Genomic DNA, 22,520 nt, shown 5'->3' on the forward strand with positions numbered 1-22,520 from the left:
TTACTATGTTGATATATGGCTTAGGTATTTCCATATATCTTGTAGTGCACAGTGTATAACATGACGTACACACCATATAGTTTCTTTATCACTTTGTATTGGCAGGTGGAAAGTCATTTTAACATGCACTTATACAGAGGAGAGGTCTGGAGGAAAAGTGGTTGCTGGGGAACTACAACACTCACTTTGCCACTAAATGTCAGGAAGGACACTAGATTTAAAAATCTTGATTTTTATTTATTTTTTCATATTTTTTGGAGTAAGCTGCACAAGGCTGTGCAAGGCACCTGTGGATCTAACAGGGTGAAAAGCCAAAAACAAACAATGTTTAGTTCAGTTTAATGGGAAAGCCCACAGAATCTTCAATCACAAGCTTTCCCTCCTTATCAGCAGGAATCAGTACAAATTTATCTGGAATGCCATCAGTGACATTCTCGGCTTCAGCTTACCTTGTCAGCTGTCTTCTAAATGATACTTTTAAAGCTGGGGTTCTTAACTTTCTCTTTCTCTTAGATGCCTTTAGAAAAACTGAAGTTTTGGATTGTAAAGTGGAGTTATCAGGTTGTCAGACCAGCAATCCTTCCAAAGCAGATTCATGGCATCTTAAATATTATTTAATCTGTAAAACTTAATAGTAGTGTTTTTATGAAATTCTCTTTTGGACCATTACGTTGGATGATAACTTACACAACTGTTGAGGTATTTGTTCCACAATTCAGTGAAGTTTCTGTGAATGAGTGCACCTGAATTAATAGCCAGTTGCTTTCCCAGACTGAATTAATGTGGCTCCCAAATGTTTTAAGTTTGAATTAATTTTTAAAAGTCTAAAGAATATTTATCAAATGTTCACGTGTTGAATGAAGGCGGAGGAAAAGCAGTTTAGGATTTTAATTCATACGTTACACCTTTCAAAAACGTTTGACTTCCCTTGGACTTGATCTTCAGGTTATAGAGATGTACACCGCAGATGTACAGCACTGCCAAGAAATTCCCTGAAACGTTTCTTATAATTCACAGCATATTTTAAATTTTCTCTTTTTCTTGGATGTGATTGATCAGATAATCAGAACCACAATCTAAAGGGCTGCGATCAAAGCTTAGTTCAAGAATTATTTCAAGTTTTAAAAATGTGTCGGAGTTTAGTTTTTTTTTAGGAAGGATCCATTCCAACATATCTGTTTCAAGAATGAGATATATTAATGTGTTTCTGTTTAAGCTTTCGTAGAATCCGACTTAAAAAGAATAAAGCTAAGCCAGTTAAATTTGGCATTGGCAAGTAAGTCTAAGATTTTACAGACCAAAAGTCTGTAAAACTTCTAATACAACTTCTAATTGAACTCAATTAAAAGATGTGTCCCAACTTTTGGTCTGTACTATATATACATAATAAATAAAATTAGCTGTAATCCTTTCAAGCCCATGTAAGAAAGGATCAGGAGAAACATCTGAAGGCTTTACGTTGTTCTGAAACTAGATTTCCGACAAACAGAATGTGGATGTCAGAAGCCTGACGCAATTACTCTGTTTTACGCTAAACATTAAAGCTGTAAATTTCACTCACTCTTGTTTCTATTTGAGACATGTTAGGAAGATATTTCCCAACGTATCAAAAAACAAACACTTGTCTCTGTCTCTGTGTTGTCATCACCTCAGTCTGTCAGAGTTGTAAATGCCAGGTGCTGCACAACATAGGAGTGTGTATGCTTAGTATGTGTGGTGGCTGTGACTGTACAGTTGAGCTGTAAGATGAACGTCCCGGCCTTCGCGCTTAGGCCTGTTGTTGTCATGATTACAGGCTGGCCTTCGCACGCTGCATGATATTGGGCCTGAAATTCGCCGAGCGATATCATGTGACCTGCAGGATGACGAGCTAGTTGACTTTATTCCAGAGGAAGACGAGGAAATATATAGGGTAAATGATTTAACCCTGCATGAGGGGGGAAATATTTGGTGCAAAATTTAGGGAAGGTTTTTGGTAATGTGTTGGTTTGTGTTTTACTGGTAATGCACAGTTTACATGTAGCTGCAAAAGTACATACAAAGTATTTAAAATCTAAGTTTAACAGCCTTTGCAAACTGTAAGTGTTTGTTTTCCTTTGCTTTAGATGTGTTTTCCTTTTTTTTTTTCTAGGCATGGGCCAGTTTTCAGTAAAAACTTATGTCACGATTTTAAAAAGCTAAAGATACTCATGGCAAACATTTACCACTTTTTCCCCACCTGTTAGTTTCCACAGAACCATGAAAATTGTCAAAGGTTTTTATGTAAAACATAATTATTTCATACAATAGCCTGAAATAAATGTCTTCAAATGAGAGAAAGGTCATTTATCTAGTTTAATAATAGCAGAATTTTTGTGTATATGTGCTTTGCAACTTAAACTCATAAATAGTTAGATTGTTGTTCATTTTTAAGTGTCCATATCTGCTTAAATTGCAAAGTTTTGTCTCAAACATTAACCAAGAGGCTCTCTTGCACTTTTCCAGTTTAAAGAAAATAAAGTCCATTTCTTGGTGAAAAGTCATTTATTTTTTCGGGGCAAATGTTATATTTAAAAACATTTCCTTTTCAATTGAAACAGTTATATTCATTTCAATGAAAAAAAAGTGAATAAAAATCAAGCACAACTGAGTTTGTAAGTCAAACTCAGTTACCAGTTCATAACAATTGAACTTGTTGTTGAACTTGTTGTCTGGTTCTGGTCTTTAAACATGAGGTTGAATTTAGACTTTAGCCTTGGTTTTGATCAGTTAACAGCTGCCACTGATTTTATACAGTACCTGTCTGTGTTATTTTAGTCATAAGTATGTGTGCATCAAAGCCAAAATACCTAAGAAATATAGTAATATTACCCTAAAATTCGCAGTGATGTAACAGTAATATACTGTGATATATTCAAGCAACAGTAGAAATTATTGTTGTATTTGTTTTAACAGAGTTCAATTGTCATAAATTCTAGATTTTTTTTAATTTAAAATACTAATACAGTAAAAGTCCGGTATTTTCTTAATCATAACATCAATCTGGCCCATGCCTAGGTTCCTGCTTCCATCAGTTGTAATAATCTCAACAGTGTTGTCATTTTACTTGCATATCATGTCATGAACCAGCTTTTAAGCCTACTTTTGCACACATAACTCTTGAAATAACACCAGTTTTCCAGCTGAACAATATCAGTCTGTTTCTCAGCTGTTGTGTGGGAGTAAGAAGCTCTTGTGGTTTTGCTTTGGACGTTCTTCTGCAGCGTAACGGCGGCCTCTTCGGTAACCACCTAATGAACGGCGGTCATCGGCGAGCCAACGGCCATCAAACCAACACCACACAGCGCCCCCTGCAGGTGCAGCCCCCGCCTCACTATGCTCACATGGAGCAGCCAGTGGGGCGTCTTTCTCGAGCTAATGCAATGGCTCACCCCAACCACCATCATCACCATCACCACAATCATCACCGCCACCACAACTCCTACGGCAAATCTCCTAAATCCACCAACATCAACTTGAACAACGCCAACATGTCCAGCCTGCCCAACGGAGGACACCATATCTACTACGAGCGCGCTCCTCCAAACGGATACCCAGGTTTACGCACCTCCTACTACGACTATAACAAGCCACGGACGCCCCAGGGTCAAAGGTAGACATATTGATTTTTAACCCTGAGATGAATTACAGCATGCAGTGCACAATTAATTTGTCCCATGTTGGGTTCCCATCATTTTCTCTGTCTTTCTTAACCTTTGTTTACACCAATTTTTTAATATAAACGTATGGATAGAAATACAAAAAATATAAGAGGAGAAATCAGGCCTGGATTGCTGTTATGTTTTCTTCTTCAGACACCTACCTGGTGTCTTTTGCTCTGAAACTACTAGAACAAACGAGAGACAAAACAGGTGATCATTCAAATAAGAGGTTGGCATTTCAGCTGTTTCTTTGGTTGATGTCTTGTTTAGAAACAGAAGATATCAGCCTTTGTGTGATAGCTTTCTTATTTTTGAAGTGAGCGCAATTATTGACACTTATAACCAAAAGGTTTCTATTGTCAACCCAAAACTGGTCAAATACTGAGGTTTAGATTGACCATGTCAATTTGAAGAATGACCAGTTAAATTTATTTAAAGCCTCCCGAGCTACATTTCTCAGAAATGAAAATTCCAGTTGCAAACTGATTTGTCATCCAATTAATCCTAATCTGTTCCCTTTTGGTAATCCATGCACAAACCATTTTGTATTTAAGTTTTTAATTGCATATAACTGCATTTTTTTCTTTTAAAGTATTAAGAATTTCACAAATTTATGGAGCTCATGTCATTTAATTTAATTGCAAATTTTCTAATAGCTTTTTTTTTTTTTTTTTTTTTTTTTACTTCGTTTCATGAATAATAAAAAAAAATGTGTAAAAAGGCCAAAACTGCTGTGGAGTAACCAACTGCAGTCAAAACCTAAAAATTGTCTCAATAACAGAAAATATATATTTTTTTGTTTGTTTGTTTTTGTCATCTTGACGCAGTTTTTACAAGTCAAAATTTGCAATTAAATGTAAAATATTAATTACTCTGATAGTTGAGTAGCCAAGCTATCCAGTGTGGCAGCAAAGCTTTTCAACGGCATAATTTCTTTAGATATCACTGTCTAATTTACAGTTTAACGTCTGGTTGATGATAAATTCCTTAGTTTTATTAAGGCATTAGAAAAACTTTATAAGTGCCACAAATTATCACTTCATTCATAATAGTTATCTCATAATTTTAAAGTGGATCAAAATTTTCATCGGAGAAGCAGAAATGTTGATCTCTTCTTTCATGTTCATCTTTTTACAAAAATCTGAATGTTTTCATTGTACATTTTCCTCTGGTCTTAAAGGGAACTACAACAATGATTTAAAAAAAAAAAAAACATATTCTGTATACAAAGAGCTCAGTCGGTGTTATAATATTTTTATCAGCCTGTTGACCAAATAATAAATCACAAGCCTTTGTTTTCAGAATGAATTTAATCAGTGACCAACATAGTATTATTTGTATATTATATTTATTTTGCTGTTGTAACATTTGAAGAGTTTCTCTTAACCCTAAATAAGGTTGAAGAGCAATTTAATCACTTTGTCTTTATGCATGAAGAATAAGTTTTATTTAATGAACAGAAAACGCTGAACTGCCCTACAGCATCATTCTCTGTCCTCTTCATACATATATATGAGAATGCTGTATATGTTTCATATACTGTATGAAATATATATATATATATTCGTCCCTCCTCCTCCTCCACCCTATTCTCTTTGTTCTCCCTTTCTCCTTCCTAACTAAAATGCTTTCTCTCAATCATCCCTCTGCTCTCTTGGACAGAAGGCGCTACTATGAGACGTATGTTAGGTATGTTGTTTCATTAGGCTTGGTTTCAGCTTCATGTCTAAAAGGCATTAAATTTTGTTTCATTTTGAGATGGACGTAAAATATGGTGAATATTTCCAGTTTCGTGTCTGAATCCACTTCAGCTATAGAGCGGTTCTGTCAAAGACATAAATTATGATTTAATGTAAACATCAGTAGTTGAAATACGAGTCATGTTATTCCTAAACACCAATATCTCCCAGTTTATTGCAAGAATATACTGGAACAATATTAGCAATATATTTCAGTTTGATCTTTTTTATTTATTTATTTTTTTTGCTTTATTGATGTGTTTTTTTTCCCCTAAAATTAGTTTATTATTACTTTGCAAGTCTGATCGATCTGTTGAAATATTGTCATTATTCAGTCTGTTTAAATTCTACTTTGTACGTTCACAAAACCATTGATATTTTACAGTAATATTTTTGCTGAGTGCAGTTATTGTAAAATAAGTAATTTCACAATTCTTAAAGAGCAAATCTCTTCTATTAAATTGCCTCTGCTGTGTTATAGAAAACTTTTGGCGACAGTACCTCCCTATAGATTTATAAATGATTAATTAATGCTTAGTAAAAAAATGAATCCAATTTAATGAAAATGAGTTAATAGTGAGCATGGGCAGAAACACAAAATAGGATCAGATTGAGTTTACTGTCAAAGAGCACTCTCTCTCTTAAAACCATTCAGGTCAAAACATAATACAAATTATTTTTTTCTTGTATTTCTGGTTCTGAATTTATTTTTATTTTAATCTCAATTGTTCAAAAACATACAAGAGAGTTCACACTGTCATTACTTACTAAACAAATGTTTATTGTCCTCAATAATCTGAAGTAATGCTTTAAAGAAGATTGTCAAAAGTTTCATACAGCGTTGTCAGGAAACTATAAAGGCAACAACTATTTCGAGCTGAGCTCAGGGTCCATTATTTCACAGCACATTAATATAACTTTGAGCAAAATTTTATTAATCACTAAGACTTTTTATATCCCAAATTTACCATACACTGTTACAAAAGCACATTTTAATTCATCTAATGGTGAGCGTAATGCAAGACAACAGGTGCTTGTTCTGCATCTTCTTGTTGTCTTGATTTTATGTGGTAAATATTTTGAAGGGTTGTCTCTGGCTTTGCTGTCCCCTAAAAGGCTTTTGTCTGCATGACAACGCGTGGCCGTTGTGAAAGCAGAGTGAACACAAAACCCCTTTTGCCTGATCGTCCCTCAGGTCCCAGAGAGGAGACGGCCATCACCCCACCATCCGCAGGGAAGAGGAGATTGATGAGGATCGCTTCTCTGGGGAATATTTCAGCGGAGAGGAGTTTTATGAGGAGGACAGCATGTTGTCAGGGGACAGGTGCAACTTTGTTTTACTTTCTCGTTCTTATGGTGTCGATTACAGGGGAACAATGTGGTCACTGAGGTTTTAAGTTCTGTTTTATTTTGCAAGCATCCAGCTGCACGTCCCAAAGATATCTGGCTGCTGTTTGTGCAGCTTTCTAAGGAGAAACATTTTCATCTAAACCTGCAGATATCAGACCAGTGACACGGAGTATGAAACTCCGAAAGGCTACCATCACCCTGACAGTTACTATGACGATGATGAGCAGCCTCTCTACCGGGACTCACGGAGGTCACCAAAGAGAAGACTGCTTCCTGCCACACCTCAAGGTGCTGCATGATCCTATCGACGCACAAAACTTACAGTTTGCACTGTTGGGATTTCCGAACAAATTTATATTAAGCAAAATGTTTCAACAAGTCCTCATGTAAAGTCTTTATATAATTTTTTTAATTAAAACAACTTGACGATGCTATGATAGTAACATTTTCATAATAAAGACAATAGCAAATAACTGACTTTAATAAGTACTAAATTAAAAATATGCATGTTTCAATTTAGAAATGTATTTGGAAATATGCCACTGACTAATAAAAATATAAAATCAAAACAAATACTTAACAAAAATTTAAAAACACGTCTAAAATAAAATATTCATTTTTTTTTTTATTGCATGTTTGTTTTTAAATCTGAAATAATTTTTAATAAGAATTTTGAATATATTTCTAAACTCGGTTTATTTAAAAACAGACATTTTCCTAATTTTGTTTTGTTAATTTTAACTACTTTGTTTTAAACAGCGATGTGGTTGTTTGCTCCTTAAGTAAAAGTGTTGATCTTTCAGTTGATGACATTTTTCATGCATTGTGGAGAAAGATATTAGCCTGTCTGCAACCAGTTTTCATTCCCAAACAAAAAAATAGGAAATAAAACCTCTTCTGGATGGATAAATGTTCCACTTTTTTGTCTCATTCGTTCAGGTCACAGGAGGCCTTCCTTTAACTTTGAGTGTTTGCGCAGACAAAGTAGCCAGGATGAGCTTCCACATCAGCGTACCGCTCTACCACTGCACCTTATGCAGCATCAGGTAATTATTGTCTGTTTTCATTTTGTGTTTCAGAAAAACTTGTGGCCATTTATGCTACATTTTTGTAGTTTATATTTTCTACCAATTTAGTTTTGTTCTTTGAGAAGTTAGAATATGTTTAAGTTAATTTAGAACCAAAATTTGTAATTAATTTTTATATTCGGAATTGTTTAGATTAATTGTTAGACCCTCCCGTTAATTTGTTTGACATGATTGTTCGGCAAATGTCTGGTGTGGTCGGGAGGTTTTGTAGAATGATTTTTTTGACCACTTTTGTATACTTTCAAACCACTTTTCTGCACCTTCAAACATTAAATTGAGATTATTTTTCGTTTCGACTAAGCTACAAGACGTTTTTGGTAATTATTTTGTCTCTACTTTTACAATAAATAAATCAATTCGAAAGTGCGTACAAATCCAAAACCTACCTGTTACCACCCATGGCCTTTATATATATAAATATTCGTTTTTTGGAACAGAAGGCCGCGACACAAATACTACATTTCAGTCGTAATTCTGACAGAAATCAACTCTTTAGATGGTCTTGGACCAGAGCTGCCGTGTTTCCTGACTGCTTGCATGTAGAGCTGAAATGTCTAATCTCCTCACCGCTCAGGTAATGGCTGTAGCAGGCCTGGACTCCAGCAGAGCCCACTGCCTCTCCCCCACCCGCTCCACTCGCTCCTGGGCCACCCCTCCAGCCACCCCAGCCAGTAAAGACCAGTCGCCGTACTACACCCCCCTCATCCGCGTGGACCGTCCACACAGGGAGAGCATCTCTGGCAGCCACGTGTCTGTGCGCAAGAGCTCCTGGTACACAGACGATCCAGAGTATTCCCAAAGGACGTATTCGCCCATCCACCTGCAGGTTCCCCCGGAGTACCACCACCAGTACCACCAGAAGAGGGGCAGCGCCACCAGCCTTGTAGAAGCGGTCAGTTTCAAGCCGGTTTTATCTTGTTGCAAATCCAAACGTGGATGTATTTTATTAGGATTTCATGTGATAGACGAACAAAAAGCAGCAAACAATAGAAATTTACACGGTTTTCTAATTTAGATAATAATCTGAGATGTGTAAAGTGAATTTCCATTGAGCCCTTAATTCCTTGACACACCTAAGTAAAATGTAGAGCAATCACCTGCCTTTAAAAGTCAGCTCATCAGTAACTCTGGAGGAGCTACAGAAATCCTCAGGTGGGAGAATCTGTTGACCCTGCAGCCTCTAGGACATCTAAAGGTTGTGCTCTCCACAAATCTGACCTCTACAAACCAATAAGATAAGATAAGATGAGATGAGAACTTTATTGTCCATAGAATAGAAATGTAATTTACATAATCTATCAGATGCCTCCCATAAAAAGAACATCATAAACACTTATCATTAACATTTAAAAACAAGGCTAAAGTGTGATCTCCACTGGGTAATTTATTTATTGTTTTATGGAATGTGGCACAAAGCAGTTTTTGTACCTGTTCCTTCTCTAACGCGACGCCCTGACTCGCCTCTCAGATGGCAAGAGTTCAAATTCACTGCTGACCACATGAAGGGAAAAGAAGAAAAGCACTTTGGAAAGGCAACTTTAGGGAGACGTCTTGCAGTTTGTCAGTAACAATGTAGGAAACACAACAAACATGAGAAAAGGTGAATCAGATGAGACCATATTTGTACTTTTTATTACATGAAACTCCTTGTGTGGCATAAAACAAACATAGCACCCTGTAAATAAACCTTCTGCACCATAGTCAACTTCCTTGACTCTTTTATGCAAAGTTAGTTGGAGTTTAAAAAAAAACAAACACCAATCCTGGTTAAAAACTTCAAAAACTTGATATTACAGTGAAAGTTAACTGAAGAGGATTAGGGGTTAGGGTTAGCCTCAGCATATAGCCACTATCTATTACGAGATGGTTTAAGTTAATGCATATTTATGTGTTAGCATGGCCTAGTCAAAGTCCACACCTAAATCTAATTGAGAGCAGGTGACAAACGTAAAAAGTGATATTCACAGATGCTCGTTTTACATTCTGATTCAATTGAAATAAAAACAGATCAACACGAGTGATCGCCTGTGATTCCACTGCTTTGTTTTTGTTGAAAGTAAGAAAGTTTAAGGAACTCAAATACAATTTTAACCAACTTTAGATTTAGTAAAATTGTGGAAAAAAAGAGACATCATTACCTTTTGTTATTCAGACTGCAAAAAAACAAAACAACAAAAGAAAAAAAAAAAAACAATTTCCTTCCCTTTCTGCACTGCAGGTTTTGATATCAGAGGGTCTCGGGAGATACGCCAAGGATCCCAAGTTTGTTGCTGCCACAAAGCACGAGATAGCAGATGCATGTGAGATGACAATAGACGAGATGGAGAGTGCAGCCAGCCACCTGCTGAGCGAAGGGATCGCTCCCGGCATCAACGGGGTCAACGTGTTCCCCCTTCTGGCCCCCAGGGATTACGAGCTGCCGGACACCGGAGCCAGTTACAGTGACGAGGAGCCAGAGACCGAACCCAGAGCTCCTTACGAGGAGGACCTGGCAGATGAGATGATCTGCATTACGACTTTATAGCATTAGCTGGAGGGATCTGCAGATCTGACTGGGTACAATCTAGAACATTTAAATTAAAAAAAGAAATAAAAAAAAAAGAAATGCATCTGTTGGCTCCGACCAAAAGTAGTGCCTTTTACACAGAGCAGAAAAAAAGGCATGCGGGAGGAAGAAGCGCCATAGAAGTCCTGAACGTTGAAATCTCCTCCTGCCAGCAGAGGAGGCGAGAGACTGAAACTCTCTGAGGAAGATCTTCACCTGGAGGGAACGCAGCCTGCAGCCGGCTGGAGGCCAGGCCACTGTCGCCAGGGAGAGAGAGAGAGACGCTCTGCAGGGCGGGTCTCCACGGGTGATGACAATCAGATGTATGATGTCATTGCCTCAGTCACTTTATTAAGGTTCGGCATATCATGCAAGTTTTCAATGCAAGCATAGCGAGGCATATCTAGAGATGTAGTCTTAAGGGGAAAATCAGAGCTTAATCCGTTTGTTGTTTGAGGCGGGTTGCCTAAGGATCGCTGGAGCTAATCGAAAATGTCGAGTCGTAACAGATTATGCAGGAATTAACTGTCCTACTTTTAGCATCATTCAGCTTTAGTTGTGTGTGTTTAAAGAAACAAAAGCATTTGGAGTAAATGCACTAGCAGGCAGGTTATTTTAAACATTTAAGAATAGCCTGGTTAATATTTCTTAGTTGATATGCTGTAAATTGTATAATATAACGAGAGAAACTTTGTAAAGAGATAACTCTATATTTTGTAATTATGTATCATTTAAAAGATCAGCAATATGAACCCTTGTGACTCCTGTTATTCTATAAAAGGAAACTTGCATTATTTAAATGAGGTACTATGACATTTAAACGCCTTTTGTTTTTTGCTAATATGCACACTTTATTTTGCCTATAAAACATTTTTTAGACGCTCTACTATGGTTACACACCTGCACAATATATTCAAATGACTTCCTAAAAATGGGGTGAACATATGTTGGTTTTTGCAAAGCGGAGCATTTTCTGCAGTCGAAGTGACGCGGCTGTCGGAGGAGTACTCTTGTTTGGATATTTTGTGTCGTGTGTACATGAATTTAAATGCATCCATGCATAAACATTGCTGCTTTCTTTGTAGGTTTTCGAATCAAACTTTAGTTTGTCAGCCCCTGATGAAATGCCTTTTTTTTTGCTGCTGAAAGAACTAAAACTTGGATAAGTTGATATTTATGCGGCTCATGCTGGGCTTGGTATAAAACTCCACACTCCACAGGGATCTCTCTGCCTTTATGTACCGTGTTTTGCAAAATATTTTATGCCCTTTGAATGTTTTCACATTTGGACACATTTCAATCAATGACCTCCATATTTTAAATTGTTGGGTTTTTTTACGTGACAGACCAAAACAGCGTGGTTCATAGTTGTGAAGTGGAAGGAAAATTAGACGTGGTTTTAGTTTTTCTTCACATAAAAATCTGAAATATATAAAATGCATCTGTATTCAGACCCGATGGATCAATACTGCATTGAAAAACCTTTTGCAGCAATTAGTGTCAAGTCTTTGAACAGTCCGATTGAATTTGCAGTGCAGTGTCGCAATAGCATCTCAACTGGACTTAAGTTTGGACTTTGACTTTCACTAATCTTCAATAATAAGCATCTGAGATGTTTAGGTGACAGACAAATTAAGACAGAGATTAAATTACGCACAGATGAACTCTATTTGGCATCAATAGGTGACTTCTGAAGGCTACCGGTTGAACTAGATTTGTTTTAGGGACACCAGAGCAAGAGAGGCTAAATATTACGCTGGTCAACGGCCAAAGAATAGTCTGGGCTTTTTCAAATGTTTTAGGGTAATTTGGATGTGCTGAATCCAAAGATCACGTTGGTTTTGCTCAATCAGGTCGGCTTTCTGATGCAACATGAATGCATCAGAATGCATCACTTGTTCTAACAAATGGATCGGTTTCCTGAGAATCTGGGATCAATGATTGATGAGACGGAGAATTTCAATTTACATGTACTTAGCAGTGTTTATTATTCTATTTACAGAAATGCAACTTTGCAACATTTAATGTAGAAAAAGTTGTTTTTTTTTCTCCTCAAATGTTTTCAGAATGAGAAATATTAATGGAAATGAACTAATAATGGCACAAAAAGGAATCAACTTAGTCAGAAGATCAGATTTATCTGAATCAAATTAGAATAAAATCCTCACCTGATTGAGAAAAATGTATGCAATTTTTGGATTCAGCGGTACAAAATAATCCAAATTCAGTTGAAAAAGCGTAGACAACGTACAAAAACAATATCTTTTTATAACCCAGTGTTATTATTTACTGAGGGGAAATAAACAATTTCTTCCTCTTGACATGAGCTCCTTTGTGTTGGTCTGTCACATACTGTTGGGAAAAAAAAATACACATTTCTTGTTGTAATGTGACAAAGTGTGAATAACTTCAGTGGGCATGAATACTTTTTCAAGGCTCTACAGTTTGTGAGGGCTTGCGGCTGCAGGCCAGTGAGGCTCGTGTTCACGGTGGAACAGCAGGGGGCGAACTGGTGCCAGAAAGGTTGGGAGGTGCAAAGCAATAACCCCGTCTGTACCCTTTTCTCTTTCCTCACCTGGTTTCTTGCATACAGTTTATACCTCGTTGGCAACTTTGACGACATATCATTGTGTCAACATATCTGCTCGCACAGCGTGGAGACTTTAAATGAGTTTTACTGCGGGGTGGGCTTTCTTTTTCTTTTCCTTATAACAGCTCAACTTCTTCTGTGTTTCATCAGTTGTCATTCCCAAGTCCGTGACATACTGGACTAAATAAACAATAGTGTTTCTTTCAAGTATCAAAACGTAAAGTTGGACTTTCCACAGATGATGTTTAAGGTTCCTATGATGTGTCCGCTCGTGAGCACTTGATCCGTCGGTGGGTGTACTCTCAATCTGAATGCTGTGTTGAACGTTGAGGTTTTCCACTTTGTGTGCACATTGAAAGGGCTCTTTGAATTGTTTGTGAGTTTCAAACAAAAAAAAAGTGTGTTCTAGTCCTTTTTGTTGGTGGCTAAAGGACCAATGCACATAAAAGGCACATTGTACTATTTGTAGCAATTACAGAACTAATGAACTGAAGATATGCATTATTTTGTAAAGACTTTTAAAAAGTTGTTTTGAAACTAAAGATAAAGAGAACTTACTTTTACCTCATGTCAGGGAATTCCTGAGAGAAGAAAATGATTTGGTTAAGTCTATACCAATGGTATTTAAATATTAGCACATAGCTGTTTGTCTTTGCACAAGTAAATGTATAGTGCTTTTTGTTTCTCCTTTTTCTAAACAGATTTGTGTATTAAGGTGAGACGATTTTTGTACTTTTTGTGAACGTGCATATGGTTTAGTGGAATCTGTATCTGTCATTTACGCCTCACCTCTAAATGCTGGGAATGAAAGAGTATAAAAAATATTTTCAAGGTGCACTGTTCCTCTGTTTCACAGGTATGGAAAAAAAAAAAACAGAAAAACATACCAGTTTACAGAGAAACACATATTCATTGAAACATTTTTGTTAGTTTTTCTTCATCTTGTTCTGATTATTATTCTTACTATAACAATTATTAATGTTCAGAAATCTGTATTAAAATAGAAGCTAATGTAAAATATGTACAAACATATGGGATGACCCACGGTAATGTTCTCTACTTGAAAGTCTAGACATTTCCTCAATGTTTCTATTCAGTAAAACATAATTTCTCTCAGTAGCAAATGCTTTAATACATATTTAAATCCTCTAGATTTTGTATAGATGCATTTTTTTGTATTTTCTTTTTTTTTTTTCATTTTATTTTGGCCTTGACTTCATTTGATATTTTGTTTTCTATCATCAATAAATAAATTTATGCTGAATTAATGCCCCCCTTTATTTGTGACTCGGTTATTGTTTTGTCTTTTTTGCAGATTAAAAAAATAAAAACATCTGTTTATAAGATTTCAACTGGGAGCCACTTTATTTGTAGACATGGCCTCCACCGTGGTTGTTGCCTCTGACGCCTCGTCTTCCTCCACCGACTCTTTCCCGCAAAGCAGGAAGGGTACCGCGTACTTCTGAAACTATAACACAAGCAAACAAAAAAAACAAACATACACAGTTATTAACATCTTACATTTAAGTCAATGGATCCATAAGGACATCCGTTTCAGACCAGTTTTAAACACGCAGCATGAAGCTCCTGTAAGCGAATGCTCTCTCTGTACGCTCAGTGCTTCAGTGTACAGCCTCGTCTCTTTCCTGGAATAAGATAATATGGATCTAATTCATCCTCTCTGTAAAGAAAACCAAAGAGACTCATTAACTGCACTCAATACTTTTCCTTCTTATTGAAAGCACTCCTGGCTCACCTCTACTCTGCTTCTTTCCTGGCTTCATCTAGAGGGAAAAATATGTCTTCTCAGAGCTATTTCTTTTTTTTTTCTTTACAGAAAATAACTGTTTTATTCTTTAACTATTTAGCTGAATTTCTTTGAAGGACAAAGTCACTGATGGAGGTTGGACTACTATTAAATTTGGGCCTTCTGTTTTTCTTCCCCAAAGAAATTAATCCTCACATGTTGTCTGTCTTTAGCTGTGTGTCCATAGCTGTTGCTGTTCATACCCTGTTTGCAGATTCTTGGGTTTTCCTACCTTCCTGGATCCGTACTTCAATGTTTAGTTGTGTTTATTTCCTACGGAAAGCCCCTGACAGAGTATTTGTTTCTGTTATTGTGGTGTTTTTCTTACCTAATAGATAGTATGATAGCATTATAGCATGGGCGTACTTGCTTTGTATTTATTTATGCAGGAGGATATATTATAATTAAACATTTAACAGTTTTTCTCAGAGTAGAACAACTCCCACAGTTGAGTTGATACAGTTATACATTAAAATGATGATGCACCACTAAAAACACTAAGCATGTTTTTAACTTAAAGTAGATCTGAAGCATAATTTCTCCAGCACGATGTCTGTGTTATGTGTCTTATCACCACTAGATGGAGCTAATGTGCTTTTACAAAAGCAGCAACGGATTTATTGCTCATTTACAATCCTTGATTTAATTGTTAGAGTAATTAAAGTGTGGTTCTAAGTTACCTGCTTGTTGAGCAAGATATAGATGATGGGATTGTACGCAGTGCTGCTTTTCGCCAGGTAAACCGGCAGCGTGCCCACCAGCGGATGAATCTTTGCATCAGGTCTGCAGACTACAAACATGGCCAGACCGGCGTATGGCAGCCAGGCTACCAGGAATGACAGCACCATCAGAATCACCATGGACGCCACCTTCATCTCCCCTTTAGCTACAGCTCCTCCTTCCACACAGGCCATCTTTGAAACCTGTAACACAAGAATGCCAGGAATGATTAGTGACTGACAAGAGAAGGCCCATGAACTGTGAAAACAGCTGTTTTTATTTTAATAAAATCCCATAAAACGTATTATGATCCTCGTAATAATAAAAAGCAAAAACAAAGTTTTTTGCGATTTTTGTTTTTGCTTTTTATTATTACAGGTTAGCGTTTGTTAATCATTTAATGATTCATTTCAACACAGAGACATGATGTTGTCTTCCCAAGAAATTGTATAAAACATAAAAAAAACAAGAAACTGATAAAAGCAGACTGAGACAACCATCAATTGGGGTTAATTTTGAATTAATAATTGCACTAAGGTTCAGAAATCTGCAGTAATAAAACACTTGACACAAAACGGTAAACATGTCATCGTGACGATTAATAATTAGTGACATTTCAGGGCATCAAATGATGGTAATCATTCAAAAGTTAAAATGGAGAAAGATTTACTGTCTAGACTGGAGGCAATTTTACATTTTTCAAAGTATAATTAAATTTATTTGTAGACTATATCTCTTCGTTCGCTCAACATCAATTTTATGCAGCTTCTCACTTGCCATTTTGTAACTACTGTCTTAAAATCCAGCATTGCTTTGTGTTTCTTTGTTTATTATGCTCTTAACTGAGCAAGATGATTATCTGAAGTCGTTCCCCATCACATTTTTTATAAGAACAAAGTATATGGCTTCTAAAGTGCTGATGCAGGAGAGGCATTAAACCATAAAAGAAACATTTTGAATCTCAAATATACCCACATTGTTCTATCGGGATGAGAAACGTCTCACCTGGTGTAACGTCCACAGAAGTTTTGCATATGAGACCAGGATCAGAGTGAGAGGGAAGGCAAAACACACAGCAAAGTAAGCAATGAGGTAGGAGACATTGTTGGGATCTGTGTTGTGCCAGTCTGGTGCGCAGGACGTCCCGACACCCTCCAGATCATACCTGCCCCAGCCGAAGAGTGGGGGCAAGTTCCAGGCAAGAGACCAGAGCCAAGACAAGACTATACCTCCGACGGCATGCTTCTTTTGGAAGGTTACCTGTCCCAGAGGCTTGCACACCACAAACATCCTCTCCACTGCAATCAGAGCCACTGTGCACAGGGATGTGATGCCTGCAGAGAAAGAAAAGCTGATAAAACCAGTCGAATGAGGTGAGCGGTTCCTGAACTGCTCCACTCTTTAGACTCACCACACAAGGACACAGTGAAGCCCTCCATCACACAGCCTGTCCTGCCCAGAGAGAAGTACCCCTGGGCGTTGTTGACCACCGACAGCACCCCCCCGGTCATCGCTGTGCCCAAGTCGGCTACGGCCATGTTCACCAGAGCGTAGTTGAGCGGCTGCCTCAGCTGCTTGTGCATGAGGGACACGATGATCACTGTACCGTTCAGCACAATGGCAGGAACTGTAAAAAAGGCCATGATGACGGAGAGTGCGATGAAGCCCGCTCGCGACAGAGGGGGCTCCTCCGGTGGATCCATGTAGAACGAAGCATTTGGTAAAAGCGCAGGAGGCTGCATTGCTGCAAAGCAGGATAAAAAAGGGGGTCTTTTTAAGTCACAGTTGCCAGATCTTCAATAACTCTCTGACTGAATGAGAGGGCTGAGATTAGACGGCTGGAATAAATCCTTTGGATCTGGAGTTAAGAAAGGGTAATTCCTTCACATGATCATCCCTGATCCCTCACCTTTTGCTTGATTGCAGAGAGGTTTAAACAGGATGCTCCAGGCTGGATTAATGTCAGCAAACAACTCATACAGGCAGCACTCTGGCAAACCTCACATTGTGTTGCAGAATTTACTTTCTGCTCACCTCATAACTTATTTGACGTATAATCCCTTCTATCTGATTCTGATCATTTCGGTTAAGTTTTGTGCCTCTTTGCCACATTAAACTTTCAAAGAGTTATCCATCAAATCATTGAAAGATTTAATAGATAAAATTAAATTTGCATTTATCCATTAATGCAAATTGAGGCTCATTTTGAGTTTATTCAAGTTTAATGTCTGGTTTGTTTCTTCATGGTTTAGTGGAAGACACATTTTGGTCCTTATCAAGCCTCTTTTATTATTTACATTTTCAGCTATAACTGTTTTTAGTAACCTGATGCATGAAGATCAACACACTTCTGCTTTACTTGAATATCATGTTGCTTTGATTCTCCTCTTTGATGAGAGGATAAAAAATGGCCTTGTGTGTCATATCATCTTTGCAGCTCTCTAATCAGCTTTATCAAATAAAAAATAAATCATGTGTTTTCATACATAAATAAAAAATACGCGAATTATTGAAAACTTATTTCAGAAACTAATCTGAAGCCACGAAGCTTAGAAAAGAAAAGAGAAACTGGATCTGGCAAAAATACTTATTGAGTGAATCTGTTGAAATCATAAACATGTTTCCTTTATATAGTGACATAAAAGACTCCTCAATCTTTGTTCTCTATAATAACTGAAAAAATATAGAAATGAAAACTCTTATTCATACAAATACAGGGTAGCCGTATATCTGAAACTGTATAATTGAAAAAACAGCTCTAGACCTACCAGGTGTTTTAATAGGTTTGTGTTTCTGCTTACGACTTTTGGATAAAGTTCTCAAATCATCTCTTCAGGTTTAACACTAGCAGGACTGCAGAAATAAAAATGCCACTAAAAGTAAAATTCGTGATTGGAAATCCTGAACATAATTTCAATATTTAATGATAAGTAATGCTAAATATTCATCATGCACATGATTTCATTAGAGTCAAAGAGTTACTGGATACCTGCCAGAGGATGTGAATCACACCATGCAGGGTTTTTAAGACACACACACTTCTGTGTGATTTCAGCAGATGTCTTTACCCAAGTCTTTACCCAACCAGTTACCAAACTCACATTGCATTGCATTATATTTAGCCTCTAAAGCTCTGATGATCCGTCCCCATCAGACACGTCGACACATTTGACTCGATCATGTAATCCACAGTGGGATGAATGCTGGAGGTTGTCTGTGTGGAGTAATCCACAGCCGCTGAAGAATTGAGGTGAGGTTAAGCCCATAGATTTAACAAGAGGTGTCCGACGTTTCACCTTCTAAGAGGTTTACATTCAATCAAGTCAAGATGCAGATTATAACTGCGAGGGTTCAATACAGGCCAATGGTTCAAGACCGTCTGCCTCTAATTATAAAGCGAAGCATAACAGGCCTCAAATGAGATTACTTTTATGTTCATCTGCTAACATCTGCATTTTTGTCATTTTTTGTGAAGATGATCTACAAGTCAGTCCAAAGCATTGAGCTTAATAGTTAAAGCTACAGATCCAGCCGAATCAAAGTGTGCACACTGATTATAGGAATTGTAAAATTAATTTTACTGATATTATTTTACTGTCAGCAAAACGAGATCAGCCAAGAATACTGGGATTTAGAAAAGAAACCCTGAATGTCTTGGTGTAAAACAATGAGAGACTGAAAACTTTAATGTAAACATTTGTCTTATTTTCAACTGAAGACACTAAATTGTTGAACATTGAAAATTAATTTAAAAATACGGCAATGACTGTTGTAAAAACAACAAGTGATAATACTAATGTATGTTTTGTTTTGAAATATGGTAAGGATGGATGGATGGATGGATGGATGGATGGATGGATGGATGGATGGATGGATGGATGGATGGATGGATGGATGGATGGATGGATGGATGGATGGATGGATGGACAGAGGGAGGGTGTTTTTTTTTTCTACAAAGTCTTGAAGTTCAAGTCTTTTGTAAAAAGTGTTGTTTACCAGAATGTAAAAGAATTTGGTTTTTAATGAGGAAAAATAATCTTGTTGCTTAACTGTCTATATGGGGTTGGATTAATCAAGATTATGGGTTTATCCCAAAGCCAAGAAAAACAAAGGGGGTGATGAACACAGGCTAGTTTGAGCCAATCTACACATGCTTTAAAACCAACTCTATAGACCTTAACACAGAGAAATGATGCCCAGGTCTCCGCTATGTTATGTGACTAAACGCTGTGCTGAGTGGAGAATTATTAATGCAGTGGAATCACACTGAGTTCAGCACCCATACTTTCCTGGAAGTGGTGCATACAGGAAGTCTTTGACTTGATCCAAGATCATCTAAACTGATCAACTGATGTAAAACCTGAGAGAGAGATGAATTAAACAAATGAATGCATGTAGCTCACATTGAAAAGTGAGTTAATCTGAGAAGCAATTTTAGAGGTGTCTCAGCTTAAAAAAAAAAAAGATTTTACTCAACTGCTGTGAAAAAAAAACTAATTTAAAACCACACTTCTGAGAGTAAGTGTCGATTAAAAGCCTCAAGACAAAAAAAAGCAACCCTGGTGAGTCATCGGCTTGGTTTGCTCAAGGACACATCAGCATGACTGTCCAATCAGTCTTATCTACAGCGGCTCCAATAAAACCAGCAGGCCCTCCTCAGTTCTGTGACTGAGAGATGTTTTTATTTGATGGCTTTTGGTTAATTAAAACACTTTAGGAGTCGGTGTGAAGCTCAGGCCGCCGGTCAGAGAAGACACTGGACGATATTGTCCGTCATCCAACATTCAGGTGGCTTATCGGCACGTCCCAGGCAGCAATGGGCCCCCTCACAACTTTGATGTACGATGCAATTACGAGTCTAATAAAAGCCTCAAGTGGAAACAAGGTTCCTGTGGAGGGTGAAGGCGGTGGGCTGTGTACGGAAGGAGGAAAAGGAGGCGCTGCATCAACCCGTCTGATGCCCCGACGTGATTATCGCCTTATAATCAGCGTTTACAGTGCAGGACGATGGGGACGTCTTCCGGTGTGATTGAATAATGGGGCTCTGAAACTGTTTTCATACATGAGGAATCGCGACACTGCAGTGCGCCAGCAGCAGCGTTGGGATCTGCATAGAAAAGTCGCTGTTGGGTGACAAGGCTGGCCCAAGTGATTAATTAAGACTTCAACCAATCACGGGTAATGCACACTGATAACGCAAATCTCCCTTTTCCTTTTTCACAGGGGCTCTTATCTTCTGCCGTACCAGTTGTTTCTTTGTAGCTACAGCCGCGTCCCAGCAAATCTGAATATAATTGAAACGTTTGTTTATTTCAGTAAGTCATTTCAAAATGTTAAATAATACAAAGAATGATTAAGAACAGCTTCATATTTTTATGTGTGTTTATTTTTGTTGATTTTAAGGATCGTGACTTACAGGACAGACCAAAAGTTTGGACACACAGTCCAAATGTGTGTCCAAACTTTTGGTCTGTACTGTACATAAAACCAAAACATAGGAAAAATACTAAAGAAACAGACAGCTTTGTTTCTTTCTGTATCTGTATGTCTTGTAGTGCTCACATTAAACACTTTAGTGAGGTTTCTTTTGTCACTGTTGCTTGTCCACAATTTCTCTATACACTTTTTCCTTCCACCTAACTTTCCCTTAATGTGCTTGGACTCTGTGAACAGCCAATTTCTTTATAAGTTATGTCTTGTGGATGGTACCATGTGTGATGGACCAACAGATTTCCTGACAATTCTGCAGACTACAACTTTTTGAGGTTATCCTCCTGTGAACCAAAGTTATCAAAATTATCAAAAATGAATGCTTGAAATACTCTGTAAGTAACGAAACTATATAATGCCTGAGTTCACAGGACACTGGTAATCTTGGGTTTTCAAATCAAAGCCAAAACACAATTTCAGGAGTTTTATTTAGGTTTGTTTTTCTGGTGAAACTTGTAAATAAATTCTGACTTTGGAAAAACCCTAATAGTCTATTGTTACAGTTTTAAAGTACCTATTAGATTTTATATGTTAAAAAACGTTTATAGTTTTTTTTTCTTTTTTTTTCTAATCCCCTACAAAATGTATTGTAAGAAACACTTAAATATTGCAACTTTTCCATTTTGACTTGCTGTAAACACAGGCAATGGGTAATATTTGAGGAAGGGTTTAAGCCTGAGTGACAGACATTCAAAAAGGGGGAATTATAAAGTAAATTGCAAGCAACATATTTATATAAATAAGTATCATGCAGCTCTTGAAAGTTTTCCTGCCTTTACTTTGTCCCTCTGCAGCCCCCCTTGATAATGGCACTGTTTAAAACTCTCTCTCTCTCTGTCTCTCTGTCTCTGTCTCTCTGTCTTTCTCTCTGTGTGTCTCTCTCTCTCTCTCTCTCTCTCTCTCTCCCATTTTTGCAGCAGATCTGTAGCGCTCACTCACCAGATATCTGCAGCCTCATTATCTCCCACAGAGACGACTATACTAAAGTAAATTACCATCAGTCCAATATGGTTTCCAGTTTTAACTTTATGTTCAGAAACATTTATAGCCCACAAGCTGTTTCTTCAAGCAAAAATTGCAAAATGAAGTATAACGTCTGGTCAAATTTGTAAAATCCTTTTTTTGTTTTTTTGTTTTTTTGCAGTTATGGACAGACGTCTAGGAGTGTTAGGGGGATCATATGCATCAACTTTAGGACAGAGATGTTTTGTCAACCTGCGACTGCAAACATTTAACCAATTAAATTTTTCTTCAACTCAGTCCATGCATGTTATTTTGTTAATGTTAGAAAAGGAAGAATGCCATGCATTGTCTCCAAAAAGCGATAATCTGCTTCTCAAAGCTATTGAGCTGCAAACAAAGAGAGGCGCTCTGTAATTCCTGCACCATGAGCCGAGAGGGTTTTCAGAGAGGGGGGAGGAAAAGATGGAGAGACACGCTGGAGGAGGATGCTCTCTCTCTCTCTCTCTCTCTCACTCTCTCTCTCTCTCTTGCTCTCTCTCTCTTTCAAG

The 22,520-nt window shown here is 37.4% G+C and overlaps 2 protein-coding genes across 14 annotated transcripts in view; one reads left to right on the top strand and one right to left on the bottom strand.

Annotated features, from left to right (window-relative positions):
- Positions 1–13,868, top strand: part of cacna1da (calcium channel, voltage-dependent, L type, alpha 1D subunit, a) — a 74,267-nt gene extending 60,399 nt beyond the window's left edge. For 10 of the 13 annotated variants that reach the window (XM_044120844.1, XM_044120847.1, XM_044120848.1 and 7 more), the window contains 8 exons: positions 1,796–1,912; positions 3,243–3,631; positions 5,343–5,369; positions 6,615–6,743; positions 6,918–7,057; positions 7,709–7,815; positions 8,432–8,749; positions 10,076–13,868. In XM_044120844.1, coding sequence (XP_043976779.1) covers positions 1,796–1,912; positions 3,243–3,631; positions 5,343–5,369; positions 6,615–6,743; positions 6,918–7,057; positions 7,709–7,815; positions 8,432–8,749; positions 10,076–10,381 — 1,533 coding nt within the window. In that variant the 3' untranslated portion in view covers positions 10,382–13,868. The remainder of the gene's footprint in view (positions 1–1,795; positions 1,913–3,242; positions 3,632–5,342; positions 5,370–6,614; positions 6,744–6,917; positions 7,058–7,708; positions 7,816–8,431; positions 8,750–10,075) is intronic. The other 3 variants (XM_044120845.1, XM_044120846.1, XM_044120853.1) reach the window with 3 other exon arrangements.
- Positions 13,869–14,340: 472 nt separating this feature from the next.
- parapinopsina (parapinopsin a) lies at positions 14,341–17,261 on the bottom strand. Its single transcript, XM_044121806.1, has 4 exons — positions 16,931–17,261; positions 16,525–16,853; positions 15,480–15,722; positions 14,341–14,460 (listed from the first exon to the last, which is right to left on the bottom strand). The coding sequence occupies exons 1-4, from the start codon at positions 17,259–17,261 to the stop codon at positions 14,341–14,343; spliced, it is 1,023 nt and encodes a 340-aa protein (XP_043977741.1).
- Between the last annotated feature and the right edge of the window lie 5,259 nt (positions 17,262–22,520).

This window comes from Gambusia affinis, linkage group LG07 (genome assembly GCF_019740435.1).
Source record: "Gambusia affinis linkage group LG07, SWU_Gaff_1.0, whole genome shotgun sequence".
Lineage (NCBI taxonomy): Eukaryota > Metazoa > Chordata > Actinopteri > Cyprinodontiformes > Poeciliidae > Gambusia > Gambusia affinis.